An 18836-nucleotide genomic window follows, 5' to 3' on the forward strand; every position below is an offset into this window, starting at 1 on the left:
AAAAATGTGACAAACGTTTGTTAGATGTTTAAAATCTAGAATCTTTTTCATTTTTTATATGTAAACAATATTAAAATGTTTTATGGATATCTGAGATGGTCTACGTGGAGCTTGCAAACTACTTGGAAAATGTTTCTGTGGATTGAACAAAATAACCCATCTATGTGTATAGAGTTGCTACAGTGCATGCATTAAAAAGTAAAACAGACAGACTTCAAAAATGTGGTTTAAACAGAATGACAGGAATATGTGATGTATCTAAAATGGCTCTCATAACATTCCAAAGTGACTCTGGTTTATTCCAAAAAATGTATGCATGAAAATTCAACTAGTGAAGAATTATGTGTATATTATAACTGTGCTATTTATTTCTGTAGAAAATAGAAAATAATTGAAAAAAATATGAGGATATAAAAAATGTATCAACAGGACTTAGTCATCAAGGTATTGTTATAATTGTTTGTTCTATATTTATTTCATTCACCCTAATTATTATCTTTTAATTGACTGGTACCTTGATTTTTTATGATTTATTATCTTCTGTTTCTTCTATTCTACTTCTCTAGAGTAACCCAATTGAGGAAGAATACACAATTTCATGGAATAAAAAGCTTGGTTCCGGAATAAGTGGTCCTGTCAGGTCAACAATTTGTTTTTGTTCGATAAAAACCTGCTTGTTATTTACAGTCAAATTAAAATTTTCATTAATATTGAATACTAAACAGAACAGTACACACTGAGGCAGTTTTGTTTGCCGATTATTGTTTCAGGCTAGATTAACCTGTACAGTCTAGCATGGAAAGATAATTTGACATGCATAAAAAAATTTTAAAATGAATTTTTTAACTTAGGATCTGTAAAAAGCGTGCGACTGGCGAAGAATTTGCTTTAAAATGTTTACTGGACAAACCAAAATCTCGTCAAGAGGTTAGTAAGTTACCACACTTCACTTAAAATTTACTTACACAATTTTTGAGAAGTATTTAAAATCCTTTGTGACTAGGTGGAGCTTCATTGGCGATGTAGTGGTCACCCACATATTGTGTCTTGTGTGGATGTCTTTCAGAATGAAATTGTATTGCCAGGAGAACAGCATTCCAAGTAAATGCAACTATGTTATTTTCTTATACTTTTTTATTAAAACGTTTTTAACATTGATGTCTTTTTACTTATACCTTTATTCCTTAATTAGAAAATGTTTATTGGTTATACTTGATATGATGAAGGGTGGAGAACTGTTTGATCGTATTCGAAAAAAGATAAGTTTCACGGAGAAGGAAGCTAGCGAAATTACTAGACAGGTAAACTGATAATATTTATTATTTCGTCAACTACTTCATTAATCTAATTACTGGAATTTCAGTATTGCAGCAGTGTGTGGACCTCACATGCAAAACTAATAACTGCATTTTATCTATTTGGTGATTGTAAAAAGAATGTTTTGTGTTTCATATTAACCAAGAATTTCGCAGTAACAATCTGCCTGACAAAACACTTGGTAAAAAGACTTTAATACAAAACAATATTTAATCGATATTTTATTCAGTAACCAGCAAATACCTAACAAAAAAGGAAATAAACAAAACTTCAGACTTTTGCTTTTGTTTGTCTACATCTATAGTTAAAGGGAAAGTTTAGTCAAATATTATATTTTCATAATTAATAGTCATAAAAGAAAAAAAAAACAGATACCATAATTCTTTATAAGTGAAACCCCCTTTTTCTGAATAATCTGTGTTAAACACGCGCAAAAACACCTATGTATAGTGACCCCTTTACATTTTTACGAAGGCTGGGTCCAGTTTGAATTATGACGTTTTATAGTTCAAAAAGCGAAGTTAGGGGGTTGGGGATTAGGTATAATCACATAAAGAAGTATTTTGTCTACACATTTTTATTATTTCAATATGCCAAACTGTGCTGCCATCGACTGTACAAATTGAAGTAGCGATAATAAAAAGACATAAATGATAAGGGTAGCGAGGAAAATAAAGAGGTAGAGAACAAAAAGCTAATGACAAAAGACGAAGATAATAATAAAAGAAAAAATTGGGTAGTTTCTTATCAGATTCCCAGTGCGAAAAAAATAAAGAGCTTCAAAAAAAATTGGCTACATAATATAAAGAGAAGTGGTACCTTGCCAAAAGACTCTGGATTTTATATTTGTTCTCGACATTTTAAACCAGAATGCTTCGAAAGGTTTGTTCACTATGTTTGTTAGCTATGTTTCACCAAACAGCCAAACATTTGTCTTTCTCGTATTTAGAAAAATTCAACACAATTTTATTTATTATAGCCATTTCCAAAACAAAACCCTGTCAAGAATTATTATATTTCCTTCCCATGTTCGCATTTTCTTTCTCTAGCGCTGAATGTTTTTTTAACATGTAAATTTTTTCAAGAACATGACATTTTCAACAACAACTTTCGTTAGATGGGTGTAATAAAAATTTTGGTCTTGTCTTTTACAGAGTGCATTACATCACCAATTAAATTATTGAGGGTAGACAGTGCAGTGGTTAGCACTGGTTTACAAAGGCAAACCATTCCAAAAATCGTTTGAGCACACTTTCTTATTCGCATGAAAGCTAGTTATCGTCTTGGAGGTTGTTGTTAAAAAGGTTGGGTTGCTTTATATTTGAGACTAAATTATTTCTTCTTAGATTACCTACATCAAATAAGACAGTTCATTTGATTTAACCTTGAAACAGCAATTGCAAAGTTTTGTTTTATTGTTCAAAATTAGCAACATAGGGAAATTAGAGAGACTTATCTATGCATTAGAGATCTGAAAAGAAAAAAAGTTCTAAAAATACCAGGTATTTTTAGTCACATTTGGTGGCTATAAAAGGCATACAAATAAAATTAGCAAGAGCAAAACTCACTATGAATGGTAGAACTCACTATGAATTTATTTAATTTGTTGAGTTCAAATTAATAATGTTTGCATTACATATCTGTAACAGGATGAAGATGATAGCTTGACCTTGAAATAATAAAAGAGGGGGGGGGGGGGGGGGGTAAAATAAGAAGGGTGAGGTTCTTTGGATTTGGCCTCACATAGGCAAAGTAAGACGGAATCCAAACTTGCCACAGCGTTTTGCGTTGCCACATGCTGATAGAGCATTTTTCTTTGTCTCTGTTTTTTTTTCTATTCTATACAAAAAATAAAACAAAGTATTTTATTGTAAAGTAAAAAATGCAAAGGTCATGCAGTGATGTTCTACGCCGCAGGTAGCTGGATTTTTAGTGTAAATTTAGCTTAATTTGTTTGCTGATAATGCAGAAATCTTATTAATTGTCATCAAATAATTAAGAATCAGAGAAGGCGAAAGATGTATGAAAAGACAATATTTAGAGAACTCATTTTTTTTGTTCTTTTGAAGTCACATTTGTGCTGGCTGGTGACAATGCCCATTGTCTAGAGAGAATGTACACTGTTATCTTATGCAAAAAGGAGATATTGTAGCATATGTTTAACATTTGTTTGAATTTCTTAGTATCATTTTGGATTGGAATGTGTATTTGCTAGCTGCAAATTCTGTTAAACATTTAATTTAGAGAATAAACTCCTAACTAGACAATAGTTATCTAAACTTAAAAGAGTTAGGTTGTACTGAATAAGATATCCAGACTTTTTGTAGTTTACCTGTGAAGTAGTTTGATTCGTAAACCATTATCAATGTATAGCTGTCTTTCTAATCAAAAAAATTCAAGGAATGATTGCAATGTAAGATTGTTACTGTTTTAGGTTGCAGCGGCATTATTTCATATCCATTCATTGAATATCGCACATCGTGACTTGAAACCTGAAAATCTGCTGATTATGGATAAGAGTGATGTACGTTTGTAAAAAAATTATTGAACTTTATTAGTGATAACAGCTACCGTTCGGCATTAGCAAGCTGTGATTTGAGACAAATGTCTGCTATTTTCATAATATAGTGCTTCTCACATCTCCTGAACTTCTCCTTCTTTTTCTTTTGAAGTGGTGGCTTGTTTGTGTATTTGTTTATAATTGTTCATCTAACTTTAAGAGTTATGGGAATACAGCAATGCGTTATTTTTAGAATGTTATAGTGAAACTCACAGATTTTGGATTTGCGAAAATTGACAAAGGAAATCTAATGACGCCACAGTTTACACCATACTATGTTTCACCTCAGGTAATATAAATTATTATAAAATAGAATATTATCAGAGAATATTATCAGCTTTTTAACATTATATTGTCGGTAGTATTGCTTATGACAGCATCAACACCTGGCCTACAAAATACTCAAATAAGTGACACTTTTGATAAAAAAGGCTATCTTGCAATCACTGTCAACTAAAACTTAGCTATGCCTTTTTTACAGCTTAAAGATGAGCTAAAATCTGAGCCTTGGCTAAAAATTGTTCAAACAGTAAACAAATAGTTTGTTCTCTCTGGGGGTGGACAAATTCAATTTGAGCAATTGTTATTTAAAAATAGATAACAAAAGAGGAGCCTTTTGACATTGTAGGATTATTTCAGTAGTTTACCCGATATGATTAGGAGCATTTAAAACTACAAAAAATGTACTTTAAGTATTATTTTCACAGTTTTATCCAACTTAGGCGTTTGTGGTAATGTAATATGCCTTGGGTTGTTACATATCGAAATTTGTTATTAAAAAGTCTTTCAATTTAAACTAACTATAAAATTAAAGTGTAGACGTTTTTTACTTGCTGACTTATATTGAACTCCATTTAACGATGCAGCTATATGACTCAAATTAATAAGCAATGTTCTTCCCAGCTGAATAACTGCCACTTTTGAAAATTATTTTCAGTAACGTTATAATGTGTTTGTCATGTATTTAGGTTCTTGAAGCACAAAAGTTTCATCGTGCACAAAAGATGGGAAGTGTACCTTCAGGAAGCACCCCATATACGTATGATAAGGTATGCTCACATGCTTGCACTATTTTTATATCACGGAAAATCAGATAAATATTTTAAAAAATTTTAATGTAGTTTTTTTAAATTTATTTCTCGGTTACCATTCCATGTTGATGTGTGAAGAAACAGAAACTAATTTTAATTGTATACTGTAAAATAAAATCCTGCTTAAAAACAGTTTGATGTCTTTTATTGGCTGCTATGTTTCTATTTTGCATCTTATACATTTTTCAATTTAACAACCCTCAAAACAGCGCTGAGAGAACTACCTAATTTTGTTCACTTGTTGAAGATTCTGATTTAAGAGAAGCCCAGGTCATAGGAAATAATTGCATTTCCCACTGATCTCCTTAATGCTTGGACAACAATAAGTGGCAGCCAGTATTGTTCTATTAAGAAAAGTGTTCCACAGTGTAACAACCTTTGTAGATCCTCATTATTAAGAACATAATTGTTTCCACTATTTATTAGAGTTGTGATATTTGGAGTCTTGGTGTGATTATTTACATCATGTTGTGTGGATATCCACCATTTTACTCTGAAAACCCGAGGAAGCAATTGTCTCAAGGTATGAAGCGAAGAATAATGCATGGAGAATATGATTTTCCTGCTCCTGAATGGTCAAAAGTGTCCGACCTAGCCAAAGATGTTGTAAAAAAGTATGCTGATTATTGACGTCTTTATGCTTTCTTCATCTACCGTTTTGTTTAATACCTTAAAAATAAATCATCCTCGACTGCTTGTTTTTGTATGACTAGCAATATTCTTTTCCCCTTAACTTGCCAAAAGCTTTCATATTGATAAACAAAACTTAACAACTCATTATAGGGTATTCTTTTCAATGCAAAAGTCTTTTGATTCATTCACCGAACATGGCGGTCACTATAACAATATATAACGCGTTCTGCATACCACTTTGCAGATGCTCCAAGTCAAACCTTTTGAGAACTTGGAAAGCAACGCTAAAATGTGTGTTTAACGCGTATATTTATTTTACAGGATGCTTGTGATATGCCCAAGTGAAAGAATGTCAGTGCAAGAATTGGTACAGCACCCCTGGCTTAATAGTGGTATAGCACCAGAGACCGTACTGCAATCTCCTCATCACATGTTAGACCAGGTATCAACTATTGTGTAAACAACTAAGGGTATTCTGCTGAAACAACAGACATAAAATGTACACGACCATGTGTGCTTGAAGTGTAAGTTATATTACAGATGCACATATTGTAAGAAACTCCTGTGTAAGAATTTGAACTATGTGTTCTTGTTATTTATAATCTTATCGTGGATAAGACTTCATTCTAACAGGTAAATGTTTTTAGGATGCGTTCGACTTAGCTGTTAATACTCATTCAAAAATTCTTGCTGACATGAGACTTCCTGATACTTCATTTTTACTCGACGTTCAAGCTATTGAAAAAAATCCTATAGTTTTGAAAAGAAAGAAAGCACAGCAGGAAAGGTATGTATGGTGTAATTCTATACCTATATTGATCTCACTGTGACCATAATAACTGAAAGTCCAATGGAAAAATGCAGATAGGCAGACGAACAGTTGCAAAGACGTTTGTTTTAGAATAATTTGGTGACATAAGTAATAATGTATTTGTTAAATAGTTTTTTTAATTTTTTTGTCTATTGTTGTGTCTTGATGCACTGATTAAAATTATTTTATTGTTTGTTGGTACTGTGTATCTCTGTGCACAGATTCATAAACCGTGTGTAGGTCTGTTGTTTCGTGTTGAACATTGCGGATAAGCTAACTCAACTTTCTTATTACATTAGTGAGAAAAAATCTGAACCTCCTCTTGAAGAAGTTGGTGCAACACATAGATCTTCATCAGCTGTTGAAACGCCTGGAATAAAAGCACTTAGGGATATGATCGCCTTTCTTTACATGCCACCTATTGACAAGAAAGGTATGGTCACATTGTCCACAATATTTTTTTATTTATTTATCTCACTTTTGAACTTTTCGTTTGATTGGTCAAACATTGTGTCTCTTTAATTTCTTCTAAATATGTTAGACCAGGTATAAAGTTATCTATATAACTAGCTATTATATTTTATTGTAAAAATAATCAGCAGACACAAATATAAACCCTTGCATGTTGTAAACATACGTTTTACTTATATATTCTTTGTTTGTTTTTATGAAAGGTAACTGCACGAAAAGTAGTTTAACATGAGGACTAAATCGAGGTTTTTTTACAGAACTAAGGGGATCTTCGCGCTTTTTAAGTCCTCGAAATTTAAGTTTCGCATATACATGTTTTTTATTCTTGATTCAAGATCTGCTATATTACTAACCTTAGTGCCCACGTGATGTTCTTACTATTACGTACGGTGTCTTATTTTTACGTACATAAAGCTTTTTCTAGCTTTACACTAAATTGTATAGCCAGAAAACATTACACTTTCAAAGTCATGAAGACAAAATAGTTGTTCGACATGGTTCTGATCAGAAGAAAATATACAAATCAAATGTGTTGTTACATATAATGTAATGTTGGTATGAGAAGTCCAATACTTGAACAAGAAGAAAACGCTGTAAGGAATATGTTGGTAGACTAATATTGTTACAAAGTGTCAAAGGGACGGAAAACATGAAACATTGTATAACGATATTTCGATGTAAATTCAGCTTTTGAATTGCTGATGCTCTTTTTAAGTAAAGTGTAAATGGAATAGGATTCCACTGTATCATTTCAAAATTTCTCGCCACTTTCTTTTGTATAGATAGTCCAACGTTCGAAGATTTTCTACGCATGTTAACTTTGGAAGCCTTGAAGCATAATGGCGACTCAAGGAGAGTAAACGATGCACTGGCTTCAGAACATTGGAACGGTTAGTACTTTTGTTTTTGTGAGGATGAACCTTTAAACAAAACAATCATGAAACGATTTTTTATGTATAAGATTTCAACGCATCTGAAAAGATCGCTAAAACATGAGGTCACGTAACGCGATGAAGTAGATATTAACGTGATGCAGTAGCTAGATATTTTTCTTCTTTTTTTTACTGTAGCTGTCTTAACCTAATGATATTATCTAGGCTTTTATATTTTTATATATTTCTTGTTAGGTCGTGAATATACTCGAGCTGTGAACAAAACGCATTTAGCCAAAAATCTAAGTGATATTGTGATGCACTATCAAAATCATCAATACCATCAAAGGTGAACGATATTGTCAGATACTGTGGTTGAGAGATGTTTTTTGATGGAACTTAGATAATGCTAGACTACCATATGAGAAGTGGGAAGTTTCACAAAGATCGAATTGCAAAGTAGATTCAATATTTTGACAGGATGAAACTAGAAGTACCATTCGAATACACAAAAGATGGAATTCTAAAGTATAGCCACGGAAACTGTATATAGTTTTAATTTTTTTTTTACTTTCGTTTTATGATGGAATTTTAGAAAATGCTTTTAATATTTTAGAACTTTAATTACTACCATTAGTATTTCACAACGATATACTTTATCTCGCTTACCCATGTTTACCAATGTTCTTACTTCGCTTCACCTTGTTTTACCCTTGTTATTACCTCGCTCTCCTGGTAATGTGTTGTTACTTTTTACTCGCTTATTATGCTATCGTCTTTTTTGAACGTAGTCACTGAACGTTTGCAGACCCTCCCAACTAATTTATGGAATGTGTGAGGTCACGTGTGTATCGTTGTTTTCATAGTAGTAAAATAGTACCATCCGAAATATGTGGACTAACTAGTAAAGGTAAAAATCACCTTCTGTTTCCACGTACTCTCCAAATTCTTAGGATGATAAAATTTTACAAGTTTATTTATTAAGGTGTGACCGTGTATGACGCAATACGGTACAGTTTTACAAGAAGAATTTTAAGCGTCTGCTGGGCCTTCAATGTCCTTGTTATGAAAAATGTGTTTTCATTCTATATGGTGCGGATACGTAAAATTTATCTTCTATGTTTTATGTTACTTTATATTGTAATTATTTATTAATTAATGGTTTTATATTGTTTTATTGAAAGAAAGAAACATGATGTATATAGGTAGTGTGATACATGTTTGTTTGTTTGTTTGTTTGTTTGTTTGTTTGTTTGTTTGTTTGTTTGTTTGTTTGTTTGTATTTCTTTTGTAAGATATATGTAAGAAAATGTAAATATATTATACACGTTTTTTTAATCTTGTTTCAACAAATTTATTGATTTATTTTGGTGCAGATAACAGACTTTAACAGATATATTGCACGAGCGGATAGATTTTTCGTTCCCGTCCTAGTACAACTTAATTAGTATATTTTTGGTAGAGTATGTGATATGTGATTTTATTTTAATTTTTTTAGTCTTTCACTGTGATTAAATAAAGTTAGGATATGTGGCATATTGCATCGAATGCGTAAATATTGTATGGCTGAATACTACAGAATATTATAAAGAATGAAGAAAGATTCCAGGAATAAGCCAAAATAATACATATGTTATATAGACTGTGTGTACATTGAGTGAATGAAAAATTACATTGAATGAGTGAAGACAAACTTTGTGACCTTGACAAAGTGACTGTCAAGTCCTTTGTTGGTCACCATGACGACGTGTCATGCTGTGCTTTCACTTCGGATTGGAAGTTACTCGCAACTGGAGCTGACGATGCAACTCTGCGACTTTGGGACATGATCGAAAATAAAGCTATTCATACCATGGCCGCACATACTAAGTCAATTAAATGTATTTGTTTTTCTTATAACAATGACAAAATAGCATCGGGAGGAGCTGATTGGTTGGTTTTTATTTGGGATGTGAAGACAGGGATCTTATTACAAACTTTGAAAGGTCACGTGTCGAGTGTTGAAAGCGTGTGCTTTTCCAGAAGTGCGCTGTTTGTTTGCAGTGGCTCATGGGATTACACTGCTGTATTATGGGAATTAAAAAGTGGTTGTCCATTGCGAATACTGGATGATCATAAGAGTGTTGTGCAGTGCTGTTGTTTTTCGCATAATGGCGACCTACTTGCTACAGGGTCATGGGATTACAAGATTCTCTTGTACGATATAAAAGAATACACTGAAATCAGTCGATCCCACGATGTTGAATCCAGTGAAATGACCAGCTACCACGATGTTGAATCCAGTGAAATCACTAGCTCCCACGATGTTGAATCCAGTGAAATGACCCACTGCCATGATGTTGAACGATGTGTATCAAGATTGGAACTAACTTCAGTCAAGCGTAACAAACGTTCTCAAAAGGCCATGGTGCTAAAATATCACACAAGTAATATCAAAGCTGTATCGTTCTCCTGTCAAAATTTGCTGGCGTCAGCTTCTTGGGATTGTAATTTATGTATTTGGGACACTAAGAAAGGTGTTTGTTTGCATGTTTTAAGTGGCCATCTTGGATTTGTGCAGGCGTGTGTTTTCTCTCTTAGCGGCTTCTTTTTAGCGTCTGCGTCGGATGATGAAACCGTGAAAATATGGGATGTAGAGACAGGCCAACTTTTGAAGACTTTGGAAGCGTACACTGATGAAATACATCAACTGTCGTTCACTGAAGATGGTAAGCTTCTGTCATCAGGACCTCAACAGGTGTCACTGTGTTTATACTGATGTCCACGTGACTTAGATGAAGTGTCACATTACTTTAAACAATAAAGCAGTTTTTATCTGTATATTATGGTTTAAAGCTACTTTCGTCGTGACATCATTTCACGTGATGTTTGGGGAGTGGTATTTTAATATTTTTTCAAAGTTCTGGAAAAGCCGATCATGTATTTATATAATTTGTTAAAGGATCAAAACAAATGTTGATTTTTGTAACATTTACACGTACCGCGGGGTTGTGTGTTTTTAAATTCACGCACATAAACAATGTTTCCATGTTTTTTTTCTTACATTTAATAGAGAGGAAACGTAATGCAGTTGTGTCAAAGATGTCTGATACTTTAAAATATTTTCCTACACTGTTCTTAACTTGTTTTTTAATATGGAAACATTTTGTTCACACATAAGTTACTTGTGTTTTTATCGTTTAAATTTTTGTATTTATTTTTTTATTTATTATGAAGAAAGTTTCTGAGAAATAATTATTCATCTAACTTGATTTAACAAAACCACACACTAAGTGTTGTTGCGTTCCCAAGAAATAATTTCAAGTTGTTATGTTTTTCTGAAAACTGAAAGTAGCATGGTTACTATCAGATGTTTCATTAAATGTCAAGTACTTATCCGGGGGTGGTTAATTTTTTTGTGTCTGTATTTTTTTGTGTATATATTATTTATAGGATATATTTGACTTTTCAAAACATGACAGATATAGTTAATGTTCGAATTTCCTGTCACCAAAAGATTTATTTATTTAAATTTGTACCTTAAAAACTTTTAGAACAAAGTGTTTTTTAAGATCATACCCCTGGTTTCACTTGTAATATTGATCTGTTATTCATAACTGCAAATACGAAAGTTGTTTATTTGTAGAAAGTTTACTTCTGCTGTTTTTAAAAATTAGATGGATGTTATGTTCGTATCTGTTTACATAAATGTGGAGTTTTTTTAAGTAATTTTTGTCGCGCCAATTTGTTAGCTTTCGTGGATATAGTACTGCTACTCACAAATTGTTGATATCCTGAAAGCAGTGAACATATCAATTTTTTATTTACACGCTCTTGATGAGTACTGGGAAAGAAGTTGTTGTTGTTGTTGCGTCGTAACATGGCGTGCTTAGGTCTACTTTGTTTTATCTAATTATATTTTGTTTTGTTTTTACGTTTTGGTAATAATTGTATATATTCGAATTTCTTACAACTTTCAGAGAAGTGTGCGATACAAAAGTTGATGTTTTGAGATTTCAAAAGATGTTTTTATTTATTTATTGGTATATGTAAAAACGCAAAGTCAATCAAATATTTGAAATCAGATTAAGTTATTTTTAAAATTTATTGTTTCCGCAGAGGAATTTATTTAGTTAGTTCTCCCTCGTTGATAAAAATTAGTGTTGCTATGCTACGGAGGGAGATTGCCTTCTTTCAGACATGGTGGCTAAACTTTGATGACGCTACTTATCACTGACGTCACCATTACGCTGAGCGGTGGCAAATAATAGATTTCGTTGATTTTGTGACCCAGTTTTATTTAGGTTTTCAAATATCATGTTAAATATTTGCTGATAGCTTTTATTTCAAGTGTTCACTCACTGGAATGTCGAAAATAGCTGAAAAAGTGAAGAAAATGTTAGGAAAAAGAGAGTTGGTATTGAGTGGGCAGTCTGAAGTTGTAAAATAGTCTCAAAGTTGTTTCTTTGTAAAGTAAAATTTTTAATTATAGTTATAAAAAGCGTAACATGCCGAAACTTAAAAATACGCTGGTTGATGCCTGCGTAGTGGTTGGTGTGGACCAAAACACTGAATTGATTCACATGTCAGGCGGCCCGCTTATGAATGCTGAACATCATGAAAAATACGGGCCGTATAAACAGAACGTGCTTGCCGTGTTCACAGAAAATGTAGCTTATTTTCCAGAATCAACTGTGCAGATTGAAGGTAAATTTTTTTTCTGTTTAAATATTTATTGAGGTTGAGGTCGGCATATCCGCCCTCCATCGTTTAACCCGAATACGTTCTCCATCGTTTAGCCCGTATAAGATTGTTTTTCTATCTTTATTTTTATTTCTTTGTTTTTTTATTTGTCGTGCGAATTTCTTGAAATTCAAAACGTGTTTCACACCAGGTAAGCGCCTCTTTTGCAGATTAAAAAGATTCGCAATATGCATCCCTCTTTGTTATTTGAAGCGTAACCAAGTAAGATTTTTTCGATTGTATCGATCCTTCTAACTTTATATTATCACGTCTTTCTAGGTGAACCATTTTATGAAGACACACAAGTGATTTGTCCAAAGGCTATCACTCCCGAGGAGGGATTATCTACATCCACTGCAGGTTACCGCAGATCTGTTTCTTATAAACCAGATGCAAAAAGAGTTTTACCCTTCTCCACAGAGGTTATTCAGAGCTTGCCCACTTTTTGCTTTCCATCAGGAGGTTATGTGTTTAAGAAACCTCAAGCACCAGAAGTTTCATACCTAGTGCTGACGAACATGGAGGGAGAGAGAACGTATTCAGTGTGCATTACATGCACACGTCCTTTGATGACCGTTGAAAGTGTGGATGAAAAGGGAAAGTTTTCACTTTCGAATGCGAATGTATCTGACTCAGCATTTTGTACACAGGGAAAAATGACCATTGTTTACGTACCTATGTGCATCTGTTTGGTATCATTGTACCCATATATCAATGTGATGAAGGACTGCTTGTCCTCGTTTTTACCACAAATTACCGCTGACTCGTCAAACTTTTGGAGATCGTTTATGAAATTATCCAACATTGTTACATCGATTCCAGTACCTCCAGCTGGCCCACTTGCTATTAAATTTTCTTTGTTTGGATGCTGCCATACCGTTTATCCGGCAGACGAAGCTGATCGACGTGTTGTTGATATAGACCTACATATTCCACTGTTGATATTTAACGCGGAAACAATAGTAAAAGTGATTACGTGCTTGCTTACCCAGCAACGCATGGTGTTTATGTCTTCGTCTTATTCTTTACTAACGCTAGTAATCGAGACATTTTTGACATATATAGATCCTATAAAATGGCGTTTGACATACGTGCCTGTTTTACCGAACAGTCTAGGAGACTTAATCGAAGCTCCTGGTCCGTTCATTATGGGCGTTCACAGCTCTTTAAAATGTCAAGTGAAACTAGTTCGTAAGCAGCCAGAGACGCCCAGTATAGTGCTTGTCAATATTGACAAAGGAGAGATCGACTACGGTGAGAATAATAATGTTCCGCCCATGCCTGATATTGTGGCCCAGTCTCTTTTAGTGCGTCTAAAGAAAGCATCGCCACACTTTGATTTAAAGCTTATATCGATGCCTTCTGTATTTTCATACGAAACTCTTATGATGCAAAGGCTGAATCTGGTAGAAGATTTAAAGGCCGAAATTAAAGATACCTTCTTAGATATGCTTGTGAGTTTGTTTGGCGATATTTTTAATCACATGAATTTCGGAGAACGATTTTTCGATAAAGATGCGTATCTTCAGTCGAGACACGATGATGAACGCTCGTTTTTTATCGAAGTCATTTCGTCTGATTCGTTTGAGCGATTCGTGGAGGAGCGAATGGAAAATCATGAACGTAGAGATGCGTTCGCGATGTTGGGTGAACGAATCGCTTCGCAACGAAAATCCCCATCTCGCAGTCGAAGCTCGTCGATAATTCAACACATCAAGCATTCGGCAAATATTTCCCCGATATTCAATCGAAAAACTGATTTTTTTACAATACCATTGTTTCTTGACGAAAGCATATCGAGTGATAGTTATTTTCGTATATACTTGAGCAGTTTAACACAACATTTGGAAAAAATCGATAGCAAATCGATAACTTTAAAGGCCTCCTACTTGTATATGCGAGGATTCGCGCATATTGCGTGTGGCCAACCGATCGATGGGTTGCGAGATTTTCATTCGCTCTACTCGTCGGCGCCTGAGCTGTTTCCAAAGGAGTACGCAGCTGAAGTAGTTAGTAATCTATCGCCGAAAGATTTAGATCAGCTTCAACGAGAAGCCTTTTATAAGCAAACAGTGATGTTCCGCACGTTTACCAACAAAGAAGAAATCGATCGAAAACGAAACGGGTCGAGAAAGTTACCAACAGGTCCGATCAATCGACACGAATTCACGAAACGCGTTAAAACGCTTAAAATTGCGGTCAGTTCAGATTTAATCGACTGGTTGTTTGATACGCTAACGACAGATGGAGAATATATATATCCACATCAATTTACCCTATTGTATAAAGTGTATTCTGATATCGATAAACACTCGGAAAATCGAGAAGTATCGGGTGTGCGTATTAAAACGAACGATCGAATCCTGCACGTTTCATCTTTGATTAGTAGTATTTTTGGTATGGGACGTCTCGTGTTAACATCAAATAAATTGTTTTTTGTTCGCGATGGCGCGAGAGAATATTTGTTGATAACACCATTATGTGACATCAAAGAGATCATAAAATACCAGCACTCATCCGTTTTTTGGACTGGTGTGCAAGCATTAAGAATCATTAATAGTGGTAAGAATCTCTCATCATATTTTCTCAATCTTGGACTGAGTAGACTTTTTTTTGTATTCTACTTAGTAACATGTTTTTGAGATAATCCCGAAAATGAACCTAAATGAACTCTTTCTCCAACGAACTTGTAATAAATTTTTGCCTTTATCTGCTTTATTTGTACACCATCTTTTATGCCAATTTTTAATACAAAAATTGTGGAACGGCGATCTTGAATGAAAATCTTTTTATGTTTCGCGTTATTTCAAAAAATTCAAAAATTCTTTTTATGTAAAAAAATATTCTTTTATATTTTACAGACCGCAATATACCTCCTTGTTATGCTTGCTTAAAAGAAGAAAGAGATGTGTGGTTGTTGTTTTTAAACGAAATGACTGCCGCTCATAAATCATCTATAGCAATGAGAGATCCTAAAATGGTAGATCTAGCTGTGAATAATGTCCTTGTTGCGCGTGCCCTACTAGAAATGAATGTACCGCCTAAGACGGTAGAAGGTAGGTTTGAACAGCAAATTTGATATTTTTAATAGCAAAGTTAACATTTTTTATGGCGAAGTTGATATTTTTAATAAAAAAGTTGATATTTTTAATAGAAAAGTTGACATTTTTAATACCGAAGCTGACATTTAAAGCGACAGGGAAGCGAAAAGATTTTTTTTAATCTACACATTTCCATCCCAGGTGGTTGTTTCTTTTTGAAACGAAAAGCTGCTGAATGCGAAGGTTTATCAGAAGAAACAAAAGAAGCGTTGGAGATGCGCCTTGACCCATGCGTGCGTGAGGCAAAACGCACGACAGTCATGAGTATCGCCTATGTACCAGGTAATACTGCGTTGAACGAATCTGCGTCATTGTGGTGCGGAATGGGATCGGGAGCCATTATGGTTTATGAGACGGATAAGTGGAACTGTGTATCGGAATTAAGGTCAGTCACAATATCACTAACAAAACAATTGTGAAATGTATAAAATAATTATACTCTAAAAATTATTTTTTCTTTAAACACCAATCTTATATTGGATTACCACGTATACAAAACAAGAGTTTATTTCAACATGTGTTTTCATGTACACTGTTCACGGAATAATTGTTTATTTATAGGTACGCAAAAAACCGAATAAGTTGTCTGAATCTCGTGGGTAGCAATCAAATCTGGGCTGGCTCTTTTGATTCTGTTATATACGTCATCAATACGGAAACCCGAAAATCCGAACAGCAGTTGCAAAATCATACGGATTTTGTATCGGATATTATTACACAAGTTAAAACAGGTTTGTTTTACTCTATAATTCTAACCGTTTTAAAAAAAATATGGCTATGGTATGCTTTTTACCTGCAAGAATGTGTGCGCTTGTATTTATTCTCTTCTTGCTAGATCCAATCTCTGAGAGGAAGACTGTTGTATGGAGTTCGAGCTACAATGGTCAGATTGTTTGTTGGGACCCAGAAACACGAGAAGCGATCAACTCGTTAATGTTAAAAAAAGTCCGCACGCTGTCACAAATCATACTGGTGAACGACACGAGCTTGTGGTGCGTTACAAGCGATAAAATTTTAATCGTTGATATTTCGTCAAGGGAATGTCCCGTGCTACAAAAGCTTATTGTATACGACGATTACCAAATGCCTGTTCTGCTAGAATATGCATTAAAAGTAAGTCCCACTGAAATCTGGGTTGGCTCGAAATCTAAAGGAGGGCTGTACGTTTGGAATACCAAGAAGCTTACGCATGAAACAGTGCAGCTGGAGAACAGCATTCAAATTTGTAGTATGGTGGTCGCACAAGGAAGTATATGGATAGGTAACAAAGACGGTAAAGTTGTCTTACTTACTCCAGACACGAGGAAGATCGAACGCGAATTACACGCGCATACCGATTTGGTGAAAAGTATGTGTGAAACGCGGGAAGGTCACGTGATAACCGGCTCGTCGTCGAAGGAGGGAAAGGTTTGCGTTTGGAATTCCATGATGGGCTTTGAAGTTATCGACGGTAAGATGAGGCGCGTCAATAAAAAAGCGTATGATTCTATTCGAGAAGATTATGAATTTGTCGATCGGAAGTCCAAACTTCCAGAACCGATCGAACATTTCAAGTGAACTTCCCATTGATCCAAGAAGTAATACTTATTCACCCACGAGTAAAACACATGTCATAAGTGAAACACGTGATAGATATGTTTACCTTCTCTTAATGTGTTTGTTGTTGTGTTGTGTGTGTCAAGCATGAAAGCGACGACGTATTAAAAGGCTCTACTGCCCTTATTTTCGCTATTTGTAGAACCTATTGTTCAATTTTTCGCGATATTTTATACTCAAGAAAGCTTGCTACAGTTTAAATTGTTTAGTTTCTTCACTGCACGTGCAGTTCTTTCGGCTTAAAGTTACTAAACCTTACGTAACTACAAGTCTAATCGTCAAAAGAATTGTTTTCCATTTGTAGATGTTAATTTTAATTATTTTAAATATTTTTTGATAACACTTTTCCATGTTATTTTTTAGTAATAATATTTCAAGAGAGTTTCGCGAGCGCAAGGCGAATCCTCTAACAGTCATAAGTGGTCCAAATATTTGTGAAAGTTTTTATATTTTTATAAAACACACTTCTTTTTTTAATAGGAAACATACTTTTTGGGTATGGATGTTTCTTAACTTTAAAAGGGTCAAGCCCATGTTCATACCCTTAAAGTTCTTTTTAGCAAGATCCCTGTCCATCTTTTAATTTACTTTTTTTAACTTCCTAAATATTTTGCGAGGTAACAGTACAAGTGAACTTTAAGTCTATATTAGGTATAATCTCAGCCTCAAGTTAAGAAACATATTGTGATCTGTTTTAGTAAAACTTTTATTTTTTAAAAACCAATTTAAAAAAAGAAACATAGTACTGTGTTAGGACAGCCCCTAATTCTTGTTTAACTTCTGTACTGACTTTGTTTTCATAAAAAAAGGTTTTTCGCATTTGCGACACTTCACGTCCACAGCTTGTATATTTGTACATCTGTAATCTGTACATCGGCCTTCAATCAATTTAGATTTTTTACATTAAAATGTACATAATTTTTTACCTCATTCCAGGAAATTAAAAAGACACAAAATTAAACATCGTGAAATTTACATGAAAGGAAGTTAACGCGATTTAACGCGAATTTTTAAAATTTAAATCAAATTTGTGTCTCGTTAATTTTCTGGAATAAGGTTCATAGTTTTAAACTTCGCGCATTTGTATTACATAATTTGTATATAATTTATTTTTGGAATATAGTTCTACTTGATTTTGTTCCTCTTAATGGAAGACTCAGTAATGGCCGGCATACGTTATGAAACTGCTAAAGCTAACAGTCTTGAAATTTGAAAGAAAAGTAACTGAAAACTACTGTTGGACAAATAAATTCATTGAGTTTATTAATATTGCGTTAGTTTCCGCCATAAGTTTAAATATTAAGGAAATAAATAGAAACATACATAGGTGAATATTTATCATAGCACATCCGTATTTCATTCTCAACAGAGAATGCTTCACCCCAATCAGACCTCTGATCATGACGGGCGAGTATAATGCGTGTAAGTCAGGCAGTGAGCGCGATTCGATCCGCGATCCCCAGAACTCGGAGCCGCAGGCGAGCCCACTACACTACGTGCGGCAGTATGTTAGTGATGAACAAAGTAGTTCTACAATATAAATAGAAACATGTTTAAAATTTTAGCGCTAATTGTTTCTAGGAGAAATTCATCATCAGTTCGACACACTAATGAGCAGCAATTGTTAAGTGCGGAGTTACATTTGACGTTTTGAACAAAAGC

At 34.0% G+C, this 18836-nt stretch overlaps 3 protein-coding genes across 3 annotated transcripts; all 3 read left to right on the forward strand.

Annotated features, from left to right (window-relative positions):
* Nucleotides 1-66: 66 nt before the first annotated feature.
* On the forward strand, nt 67-9161 carry LOC130624371 (MAP kinase-activated protein kinase 5-like). The gene is made up of 14 exons (XM_057439967.1): nt 67-444; nt 567-640; nt 852-927; nt 1004-1101; nt 1193-1301; nt 3752-3841; nt 4071-4166; nt 4846-4926; nt 5395-5582; nt 5923-6043; nt 6249-6388; nt 6712-6845; nt 7666-7773; nt 8011-9161. Exons 1-14 carry the CDS (start codon nt 418-420, stop codon nt 8106-8108), a joined length of 1440 nt encoding a protein of 479 aa, XP_057295950.1. The 5' UTR covers nt 67-417; the 3' UTR covers nt 8109-9161.
* A 95-nt stretch (nt 9162-9256) lies between these two features.
* On the forward strand, nt 9257-11818 carry LOC130624372 (WD repeat-containing protein 38-like). Its single transcript, XM_057439968.1, has one exon. It carries the CDS (start codon nt 9434-9436, stop codon nt 10511-10513), a length of 1080 nt encoding a protein of 359 aa, XP_057295951.1. The 5' UTR covers nt 9257-9433; the 3' UTR covers nt 10514-11818.
* Nucleotides 11819-12123: 305 nt separating this feature from the next.
* On the forward strand, nt 12124-18307 carry LOC130624370 (DENN domain-containing protein 3-like). The gene is made up of 6 exons (XM_057439966.1): nt 12124-12441; nt 12757-15039; nt 15339-15533; nt 15720-15963; nt 16140-16309; nt 16414-18307. The coding sequence occupies exons 1-6, from the start codon at nt 12243-12245 to the stop codon at nt 17133-17135; spliced, it is 3813 nt and encodes a 1270-aa protein (XP_057295949.1). The 5' UTR covers nt 12124-12242; the 3' UTR covers nt 17136-18307.
* Nucleotides 18308-18836: the final 529 nt, after the last annotated feature.

This window comes from Hydractinia symbiolongicarpus, chromosome 13 (assembly GCF_029227915.1).
Source record: "Hydractinia symbiolongicarpus strain clone_291-10 chromosome 13, HSymV2.1, whole genome shotgun sequence".
In the NCBI taxonomy this organism is placed as follows: domain Eukaryota; kingdom Metazoa; phylum Cnidaria; class Hydrozoa; order Anthoathecata; family Hydractiniidae; genus Hydractinia; species Hydractinia symbiolongicarpus.

Bases quoted from the DNA above. Each gene is read 5' to 3' on its own strand.
- LOC130624371 (XM_057439967.1), top strand. From the start codon at position 418: ATGTATCAACAGGACTTAGTCATCAAG. The intron at 5,583-5,922 runs GTATGCTGATTA...TTTATTTTACAG, and splicing joins GCCAAAGATGTTGTAAAAAA to GATGCTTGTGATATGCCCAA. The intron at 6,044-6,248 runs GTATCAACTATT...AAATGTTTTTAG, and splicing joins CTCATCACATGTTAGACCAG to GATGCGTTCGACTTAGCTGT.
- LOC130624372 (XM_057439968.1), top strand. From the start codon at position 9,434: ATGAGTGAAGACAAACTTTGTGACCTTGACAAAGTGACTGTCAAGTCC.
- LOC130624370 (XM_057439966.1), top strand. From the start codon at position 12,243: ATGCCGAAACTTAAAAATACGCTGGTTGATGCCTGCGTAGTGGTTGGT. The intron at 12,442-12,756 runs GTAAATTTTTTT...ACGTCTTTCTAG, and splicing joins ATCAACTGTGCAGATTGAAG to GTGAACCATTTTATGAAGAC. The intron at 16,310-16,413 runs GTTTGTTTTACT...TCTTCTTGCTAG, and splicing joins TATTACACAAGTTAAAACAG to ATCCAATCTCTGAGAGGAAG.